At 35.1% G+C, this 10,745-nt stretch overlaps 1 protein-coding gene across 4 annotated transcripts in view; it reads right to left on the bottom strand.

Annotated features, from left to right (window-relative positions):
• Positions 1–4,864: 4,864 nt before the first annotated feature.
• LOC142358738 (protocadherin-11 X-linked-like) overlaps positions 4,865–10,745 on the bottom strand; it is a 58,661-nt gene continuing 52,780 nt past the window's right edge. For 2 of the 4 annotated variants that reach the window (XM_075410284.1, XM_075410285.1), the window contains 2 exons: positions 7,843–7,990; positions 4,865–5,543 (listed from right to left, as the gene is read on the bottom strand). In XM_075410284.1, the coding sequence (XP_075266399.1) occupies positions 5,074–5,543; positions 7,843–7,990 (618 nt within the window). In that variant the 3' untranslated portion in view covers positions 4,865–5,073. Of the gene's footprint in view, positions 5,544–5,892; positions 5,982–7,842; positions 7,991–10,745 lie in introns of all 4 variants that reach the window. The other 2 variants (XR_012761842.1, XR_012761843.1) reach the window with 2 other exon arrangements.

Raw genomic sequence — 10,745 nt, 5'->3', positions numbered from 1 at the left:
CCGAAAAAATAAAGTTGATAATCTCAACATATTGTGAAATAGTCAGATGATCCAGATTATAAAAAAACATCCGGCATCAAGAGAAAATTGTAAAGCAAAGAAAACGAGTCTGCTTAGTTAAAGGAAAAACAAGAAGCACTGTTGAGAGTTTTTGGGTTTTTAAGAAGTCAAAATCAAAATTTTATTATTTTAGTAAAATCTGCTGCCTTTAGAAGCACATGATTTTTATGCATACTTTTTACTTATGCTCTGATTCGACTGCAAAATGAGATTAAAAACATCCAAGAAAAATTCACAGAGGTTGAAAGATATACTTCGAAAATTATTATTTTTGCTTGCACTTTACCTAAATTGTCAAATTAGGATGTAACAGGAACGTTGTTTAGTTCATACGAAAAGAGTAGGTTACATCAGGGGCCCCAGGAAATCAAAACAAAAACAAACAGTAGTCAACTGTAAAATTTGATAAAAGGTGGTGAAATAATACGACCGATTAAACTGAATAGTAGATAAGATGAAGATGACTCCCAGATATTAAACAAAAGTATCCTCAGAACAGATAAAGGAAATCTGCAACGCAAAAAAGCTACTTTGGTTTTCTGGGAGCTACATATCACTGGCGCGACAATCAGAAAACAGAAAAGAAGAGGCTGAAAAATTCCGGTTTTGGGTACTAATATTAATAAACAATTTTGCCTTTTGTCGGGTGATGAAATAAAAAGGAACGGATTGATTGAAGTCCTATTAAACTCATTGGAATAATTCAACAAAATGAAGGTCAACATGATTTCTAATACTCAAAAAGATGAAAAGAGATGAGAGATACCTGAATCTGTTAACAACAAATCCTATTTGTGAGAAAAGTTCTCTTCGCACGTTCATAATCTTATATACGTATAATGAGGTATATATGGAGTAGATCGAATCAGAAGAACTCATTGAAGCTGTTTTTCGGTTTTTTGGATATCAGAACGCTGCGACGACCTCCGGACTAGTTGAAATGTTTTTTTAGAAAGACTCTCGGCCAAGCCTTTAGTATTTCCATTATTGCATTCTGTGAGACAAGAGTGACGGATATTGACCCCACCACATTTTGCAAACTATTATTTTTTTAAAAAGTAACGAACAATAGTAGCAGGTATTGCCAGGGGGATAAGTTTCATGTTATAAAAATTTTCATTTACTACTCAGCTAATTTTGGCATGACAAGTTTTCTGGAACAAACTGAAAATCATTTGGCTACTGTCGATCTTCTCAAAAGTAATGGTTTTGTTTGACGAGATTTGGTTATTAATTTTTAGGGTTCTCTTACTAATCGATGCTATAGTTTTGTATACTCTAAAATTGAATCACCAGAGAAACTTTAAAACTAGCATATACTAACAGTGAAATTGATTTGATTAGATCTTCAGTAATAAATTTGTTAGACGGAACTCAATTAGATCTGGCATTTCAAACACTTATGCTCAATTGATCAGTGCTAAGAAAGATGTTAAAAAACTGTATTTCAAAATTGTTCTGCAAAAAAATTAACTAATTTTTAAAAACTAAACATTTTTAATAAATTGTTTGTTTTCAATTAAAAATTGAAATGAAAATTAGCGACAATGATCTAGGTAGCTGAACAGGTTAGGTTTTCAACAAAACAATTCTTTGAAAATTTTTTCAAAAAAAATTGCATTTCGGAGATGTTTGAGAATAAAACAAAAATGTCAACGAATGACCAATCGAAAGCAAAAAGTAAAAAGAGAAATGATTGTTTAAAGAACTGGTTGAAAAAAATCCTCAGAGCAAAAACATAGAAGTTACTGGCAACAGCGCAATCTTGAGATGAAAGCTAACAAAAACGCAGTTCTAAGTTATTCCAAAAACTTCACTCAGAAAAAAGAGAAAACGACCCAAATCCTTTTTGCTACGTCCAGTAACTTCCCGCTGACACTACAATCGTCAAGTTAAACACCAATCCAGAGACTAAGACCCAAAACTTTTTGGTGGCATATGCAAAATTTTATATTCTCGATTCAAGGGAACTAATGCTGCCCCTAAGAGGTTAAGTGTCAATAGCTCTGTTTATAGTTTTTGCGACCTGTTAAGGAAAAATGAGTTCCAGACACTATCACGATATTGCAAATTTAATAATCGCCTGGTCATGAGGGCCTTGGTAACAAATTTTCTTTCTCAGTAATTCCACATCCATTAACAACCTTATTTAATGAATTGATTACACTTGTTTATTTTCATTCAACATCACAATTGATCATCAGTCTCTTATGCTCGCTATCAAATGTTTTGGTGAAATGAAAATTCAATCGAATGATGTATTTCATTCAGAAAGTTTAAACAAGTCGATATAAATCAGTTTGGTTTTCGGTAATATGCGAATATTTGATCTCTCTTAACGAATTTTTTTTCGCAGCCAGTAGATGGAAGATTAACGGGCTAATTTTATCCTCTTTCCTCAATCTGCAAAAACACTTTGATGATATGTCAAAAAAAATATTAAAAAATAAAAAAAGTACGGCTTCCGGTGAACTTTCCGGTGAACAAACAAATTTTTGTTGAAAAATTTTCAAAATTGCCACCAGTAGGTTGAATAAAACAATTCTATCCAAAATTGAACTATGGCGCTCAACAAGTGTCTGCGCTTGGTCCACTTTCACACTTCACACAAAAAATGTCACGCAAAATTTTGTAATTTAACTAGAATTAGGTCTGTTTGCACATATACTATAATTTATTCGGCTACAAAGCTGAACACTGGTTTTCTCTTACGAAATTAACCAGGCAAATAGATGTTGTGACAAATTAGATGTTGTGACAAATTAGGACAAAAGTTTTTGGGACTTCACAAATCGTGAATATATGAACAAAATTATTTTAGATGCAAATATTAAAAAAATAAGTTACGTTCCTAAGCATTGATATAGACGACCGGAAAAGGGGATTACAAATCTCATGTGAAAAAAACCAAGTGTGGAAGAGCAGATTCTGTGGAGTTTTGCGCAAAGCGAGGTCTTACTTTATAACAGATCAATTAATAGTTTTCTTTGGAATCCATGCCATGTCTGCAATAACATATGGTCTCATTGCTTAGCATTTAAAGAAAAAAAATTGAACGAAATTTCTAATTTTCAAACGAAAACTTCGAACAATTTTTTCAATTGGAGTTTTATTCCGTTCTATCAATAATGAGAAACTTCAAATTGCGCAACTTGTTTGATCTCTATTGGCTCATAATTATGCAGCTGAAACCAACCTTCGCCGGAAAAAATTGCTAAAATAAACCGCCACCAGTTAAATATTTTTTACTGAAAACATTACTTGTCTATACAGTATTGAAAATCAAAACTTATTAGATTGATTTTTTGACATGTGATAGGTCTCTTTCAATAAACTTCTGAGCTACATACACGACAAGACTGAAGTCTTTTTGGGATTCTTGGCAGGCGGTAATATCTTATTTTTTCTACAACTTTTGTTGCTGTTGTGGTGAAATTCAAAATTTAAAATCAAAATGAACAGGTTGAGAACTCTAAAAATACTACTCGGCAAAAAGTCTTTTGTCAGTCAAGTCGCATTTTTTGACAGGCTTTACCAAGCAAGTTTGTTAAGCTGGCATTTTTGCAATTGCTAACACAGGCAGCTATGAAATACAAAAAATTTTTGCAGCAGTAGGATCCTACTGCTGCCAAAACTTTTGTATTTCTTAGCTGCTGGTGTTTGAAATAGCAAAAATACCAGCCTAATAAACTTGGTTATGCCTGTCAAAAAATGCGACTAGTAGTATTTTAAGAGTTCTCAACTTGTTCATTTTGAATTTAAAATTTGAATTTCACCGGAACAGCAACAGATCAGGAGATGCAATCCGTTCCGATGAAATCATTCCTATTAACTTTGCGCACTTTGAAACAAAATGACTGACTATACAAGGAAAGTTAAAATCGTATACTTGAGATACGAAGCACTTCCGAAGATGGTCGCCAAAATCGGAGCCTGAAAAGAATTAATTCAACTCGGCTGAAAAAATGCTCTGAATCGTTCAAACTTCCCCGAGCAAGCACAATTATTTCAAGGGGCAGTGAATTCCGCTCCCATTGAACTATTCGTTAACTTTAGTTTAAGCTTTAAATTCAGATGTAATTGAAATTAATATCTGTACGTGTAAAGAGAAGCATACCTATGCTCAGAGATTTTGTTAGGAATGTTGCATTGGTCAGGGCATGCTGAAAATACAACGAGGTAAATCACGTTTCAAACCGATATTTGGTTGCAGAAAGCTAAGTCAATGCTGGCTACTTCTCTATTTTGCCTCCGTCATGACAAGAAGTGTAATATTAGAATTGATTCACATACAAAAAGTGAGACCTCCAATTTTTCAGACAAATTTGCCTTTAAAGCATTAGACACAAAAACGAAAGCATTCTATCTTCATATCGCTAGCTTGTTTTATCTAATAAAAACGCCCACTGTTTTGTTTAGAAAAGAAAGCAAACAATTAAATAAGGAACAGTAGTCTGAGATTTGATGGAGAACAATGCAAAAGCTTATTTCTTCTGACTCTTTGTCTTCAATCTATGAGATCAGAGCAATCCTCACAAAAAAGCTGCAGAATAGCTGTACGAAATATAACAGAAATATGACAAAATTTCTAAACTAAGGAAACGTCTAAATAAACAAAGCGCTCTGAGGTCTTGAACCCCGCGAACCGACTCAATTTCCCCAATAATGTCTCCCTGATACCGGATTCCCTACACAAGAAGGATCAATGCGTTAATATTGGTCCTAGAGAAAATCTGGGGAGTAGACATTTCCTATTATCTCTGTCATGGAGATTTGGAACAACGCACATTTTCAATTAAAAGAATTGACAAAATTGGTAAATTTGCAATCGAACTAAAATCATCATAAATCAATATACGAACAAAAATTACAAAATAACTTCCAAATCACATTATGCAACAGTAAGTTTTGATTGTACTAAGATAGTAGCTTAGAAATGAAAATTAGGACATTTACATTTTAGCATATTGATGAATATTGGCTGTAAATTAGCTTCCTTAGCAGCACGCAGGATTACACTTGAGCAACTCGGCTTTCATGGACAGAGGAATCTGCTGATTTTGCACCTTTAATTACATGTTTTGAATTCCCATTAGTATGACGCTCAAGACTGCTCTTTACGTCTTTGCACAGATCTGGAGCGTCCAGATTTTGATTAGCCACTTGGCGATTGCCACCATTCAAGGTCCCGTTATTTGGTCCACGAAACGAGTTGTCATTTGGAAGGTTCCAGCGCTCATGGCCCGCCAAAGGTGGAACCAGAACCTGGGTACCGGGGGGTCTGGAAGCTGTATTAGGGAGGTTTTTAGGGTGTTCGGGATCTCGAGGTCGAGGGGGGACTTCGGGCGAGATGTCGTCTGTCTCGCTGAAGGTGGAGTTGACGGGCGATGGTTGTTTTTGTTGCTTCATAGGGCTGGATGGACTCACATTGGAACTCGGGGCGGGTGGTTTGCCGATGTGAAGCAAGCCAGGCGCTGGTCGACCTGGATCACACGCAGATTTGGTAAGAGTTCTTAGTGTTAGGTGTGATTAGTGATTATGTGGCTATAAGCTTTGTTACACTAAATTGAAATCGTTTTTGATTGGAACACGGTGCAGGCAGAGATTGTTGTTAAAACACTGACGTCAATAAGTACAAGAACAAGTTATGAGGTACTCCGACAAATGAAACCAATCAGGGACAAGTTTGATCATCACTAGGTGGTGTTTTAAATTTGTGTTGTTTAATTAATAGGAAATCAACAAATCAACTCAAAAGCATCACTTCAAAAACACTACTCTACATGTATGTATTGTATCATAACTTAATCATATCAGTAGTCGTTGACTCACATCACATACCCGCTCATGTAACTGTCTCCTCGTGTCATACTCGCCAGAGCAGGACACGGAGGACAGACAGACAGACAGACAGACTTATACTGAAATATGGAACACTCACACAGACACGGCATGTACAAATTGTAATTGTGAACAATGATGGTAAGAGTGAGGGAAATTGCATTGAAGTTTCTACTCGTTGACTGTTTTTCATTATTTTGAATTGATTTATAATCGAAAACATAGCGAGAACATCCACACTCTGACAAATTTATCAATTTTCGATCTCTTTTGAAACTCGAACAAACTACTCAACAACTGCTCAAAAGTATAACTGGAGCTGCTCAGCTTATCTGTGACAAATTGAAAATTTTTATTTGATTTTTCTGGACTAAAATGGGACTCAATTGGCATTGGAATTTCGGATCTGTTTTGTTTCGGCCCCGTGTTTTTACGCCCCCAGTTACAAATTATATGATGTTATATAGCACATTACTATGTAAACAATAGCACGTGCGCCAGGTCTAAAACCAACATTTCATGGTAAATCATGATAACATCTTGGTAAGATTTTACCAAGATAAACCAAAAAAATTTCTTGACAGCTCTTGATAAAATCTTTTTGGTCCAGTTGGGTCCAGTTGATGACAACTAATCTTTTTGAAAATTCAACTTTTCGAAAATTGGATATTTTTATTTTTTGTTGCTCTTTGTAATTCCACCAGCTGTAACAAATGCATGAATTGTGATTTATTAAAATTTCGGTCGGAATTAAAAAATTGCGAAAAAAGTTGTAAAATTTTTAAGGTAAAACCGTTTTTGAATAAAAATACTTTTCGTCAGTTTAGTGTACTGTACTTGCTATAAAAGCTTAATTGTTCCTCAAAAAGGGATTCGAAACAATATTTTAGTGATTTTGTAATTTTCTGTGATGTTGATATATTTTGTAGATTTTTAAAGGTTTTTCATGGGACCTTATTGAGTACTTCCCGGTGGCGGTCCTGTATAAGGTGTGTACTATGTACATACCGAGTCTGCACCCACTTAAAAATTTTATTTTACTGAAAAAAAGAAGGTTAATTATTCTTTAATAAAATAACAGTAGCTGAATTTTCCGACGATTCTAGATCATTTTTGATAAATCTTGATATTTCGTGCTTATTCATATGAATTTGTGCTAAATCTTGTTTAAAGATGCTTTTTAATTTTTACAACTTGATATGTCTTGTCATGGTTAATCTTTCTAAGTTATCTTGCAAAGATCTTGTTTCTTGATACTCATGAAAAGATCTAGCAAGCTCTTACAAAAATTGATATTTTCATGGCAAGTGCCATGTCAAGATTCACCATTTTTTGGCATTTTGCTATCAGGGTTTATCCAGTTTCGGTTCGCTGGGGATAAAAACTGCGTGCAAAAATGTTTTCAGAACTTTGTTTTATATTGACAAATGTAACATCTGCATTTTCTCTGCTTGAACGTTACGAGGAAAACGTACACGACGAATGTTGAAAAAGCTGTTGGTTATAACAATTATCCCACTAAATGTTTAATTGCAACTAATTGATCTCAAAATTCATGGAAACAAAATTTTTAATACATTTAATTCAATTTTGGCATCGCACCGATGTTGAATTTTACCTAAATGTTGGAGAAAAGCATGTTGCTTACTTCATTAATTGATGAGCACTTATTCACTTTGAATCAATAAATTGGTCAAAAGCAATAATTTTTACAATTCTCTAAAGCAAGTCTCCCTCTTAGGTTCCCTGGCTCTCTACCTCTCACTCTATCACAGACAAAAGGCCAAGGTTGTAACTGTCACACGCTTGTTTATCTATTGTTGTTTACAAAACAAAGCCCCGCGCATTTTATGCACCTTCAACAGACGCTTGGCTTGGACTAAGTAGATTTTTGTGGAATTGGTATTGGTGGTGGTGGTACACATATATACACATACACACCTTGGGGCGAGTTGTCATCTATGTGATTGTTGGTCCACTTATTGTGCTTATTTGCATTGGCGTTGTTGTTGCTGTTACGGCCTGCAGTCCCGTACATATTCTGCATTGCATGATCTCCATCTGATAGACTCCTATTCGGGTGGAAGGTCTGAAAAAAGAGCATCATTCCTTGCATTTCTCCCAAATCTAGCGATACGTATGCTAAGAATATTAGATAAGGCAATTAAAGGATTTGTTAACCTGGGTAACTCCATCAAGCCACACAATGGACAGCAACTTTGTGAAAAACGGGACCTCTTTGCATATAAAATTCACGGTTTTTACTAACCGAAAAACTCTGAATCGGTCCAACTAAACTTCCTGCTCAGAAATATTTTCAAAAACTCTGTCATTACACCAAAAGAGAAAATCAAACTGATTGCAACTCCACAATTGAAAACATTTTCTAAAATAATTACTTGAAGAATGTCGCTGATGTTATATTTCTCACAAAAAAGCCAACAAGGTCGTTAAAGTATTTTTTATCGATAATGCTACCCTAACGACCTATCAATAATGATAATTTCTACGCTGGGAGCAAATGAGAAAATGACTAAAGGAACTGGTCAAAATATCTCAAGAATGGAAATGAAATGAATATCTTCAGTTGAAGCTCCAAAAAGTACATTTTCTGCACCTATTTATTTCGGGAATGATGATAGCAAAGGAAGTTTCATAGTAACGTGCTCAGTTGGTTTACAAAAGGAAAGAAATGAAAATGTTAAGCAAAACTTCTACTTTCGGATTCTTCACCTAAGAAACGTTGGCAACCAGTTTTTGAACAATGAGAATAGCATTTCATATACCACAAAAAATGCAGGCACAACCCAAACTCTAATTAATTTTATTCACAGTTTGTGGCAATAAAAGCATTGCATAAATGCATTACATAAATGCATTTCATAAATTCAATACATAAGAATTCCTGAAAAACTATTGGGAAAAAGCTCAAAGCATCTAAAATCTATTTTTTTAGTAATTAAAATGCTTTGGCAGGCTGCAATAGCAATCAGCGCCGACTTAGTGTAATTTTTATGGAGGATATCAACTACAGGGAAAAAAAACTTCTGTTTCAGTTTTTTGCTTATATCTGTTTTCGCAAAAAATTTTTAGTTTCCGAAAAAAGTTGATTGAAAATGAGAAAATGGAAAATGTTCGGGGTACCGAATCATTCAAGTAAGTTGCAACTGTTCCATCTGGCTACAACTTTAAATTTGATCCAAAAAACTTTTTGATGCGGGGGAGAATATTCAAAAGAGCATCCCCGCCACTCCCCCACCATGTTTTCATCATGTTTTTACCCACCATGTTTTCAAAACATCTTTCCATTGAGAGAATACAGTTTTGCACCTGGTCGTCGGGTTTTGAGATATTTACAAAAAACAGAGAAAAAGCAATTTGGTAGGGCATTGCAAACATTTGGGGGGATGGGGGCTTCAACTACTGTTATTATGTTTCACGAAATGGGTTCAGGAATTCCACCCTAAGCAAAATACTGTGGTTGAATCAACTTTGGACGATTGATAACTCTTTCGGGAAAAACAATTGGGTACAATTAACAAAACCACAAGATACCGAACCAAAATTTGATGAGCACTTCTCAAACAATTGTTGGTCACTCGAAGAAAATTATAAGCTTGAAGAGATGCACTAAGGACACATTAACTGATCTGCTTGAGAGTTAATGTTGCAAGTAAAGACTTCAGTAAAGATTTTTTCTCCAAAAATACACAAGCTTGCTAATGATGGACTTATAACCCCCCTCGACACTATATACGACGAAAAATTGCTTGGCAAAAAATTGGGTGTACTATGCAATTTTATTGCAAGAAAAGAAAGCTGAAACGTGAAAAACGTGATGAAAAGATGAAATAGTCCTTGCAATCTTTTCAATCTAACGTCTTTAATCTGGCTTTAATCTAACTTCGGATGAACTGCTTTCGAACGACAAGCGCGGGGGGGGGGGGGGTGGAAATCATTTAGGGGTCTAGTTTATAAATTTTGGATGTTTCCTATTATAGTCTCCCCATTATGGTATAATTACCATGATTGGGAGGCGGGGGGTAGGTTCTGACCACTAATCTGGTGGGGCTTAAACGGGAAAGACCTGAATTTTTGTATGGGCAAATTCTCTGACCACATTGGGTTTCGAACTCAGGACCTCCAGGATAGCAGTACGACATCAGAACCACTTCGCTACATGGGCTTTGATAATAAAGGGTTTTGAGAATCAACAGCTAAAAAGGCTTTCTATACTAGTGACAAACTTCAATTCAGAATGAGAACAATTGAAATTACTCAAAATGAAGAACTGAAGACTGAAACAGTCACTCATAAATTAAAAAATATTCTAGAACAAAAGCGTCAAGCTAAGACTTTGCATAAAAACATAGCCAGTAGAATACCGGAAACGACTCGAAGTCTCGTGCAACAACACTCAAGGCGGGGTTAGGATGTGGATGTGAGGGTTTAGTTGGGGTGGAGTCTGTAATTTAGATAGGATGGAGGGACGTATATTGGATCAAAACTTCTAAAAATGACCTTTTCATCTGGAATATTATCAACCGTTCCTAATTGCTACATTACAAACTAAGCTACTGTTAATGTGCAATGTTCGTAAACAGAAGTCAACTTTCAAAAAGAAGAACATGTTTGAAAAGCAAGAAGTCAAACCTCAAGTCAGGAACAAACTTGCTTCAACTAAAATACATAGCAGTTCAAGTCCTTACACAACTCAGGGAATTTTTATTGCTTAAACAAAAGACCTAGAATGGACAATAAATGGATTGCAAATATCACTGCAACAAAATCCGATCAAAAAATTGGAAAAATAGAGCAACAATCAAAGTCAGATTACCGCATGT

Source organism: Convolutriloba macropyga, chromosome 2 (genome assembly GCF_964194025.1).
Source record: "Convolutriloba macropyga chromosome 2, txConMacr16.3, whole genome shotgun sequence".
Lineage (NCBI taxonomy): Eukaryota > Metazoa > Xenacoelomorpha > Acoela > Convolutidae > Convolutriloba > Convolutriloba macropyga.
This window is presented reverse-complemented; position numbering and strand designations above follow the sequence as displayed.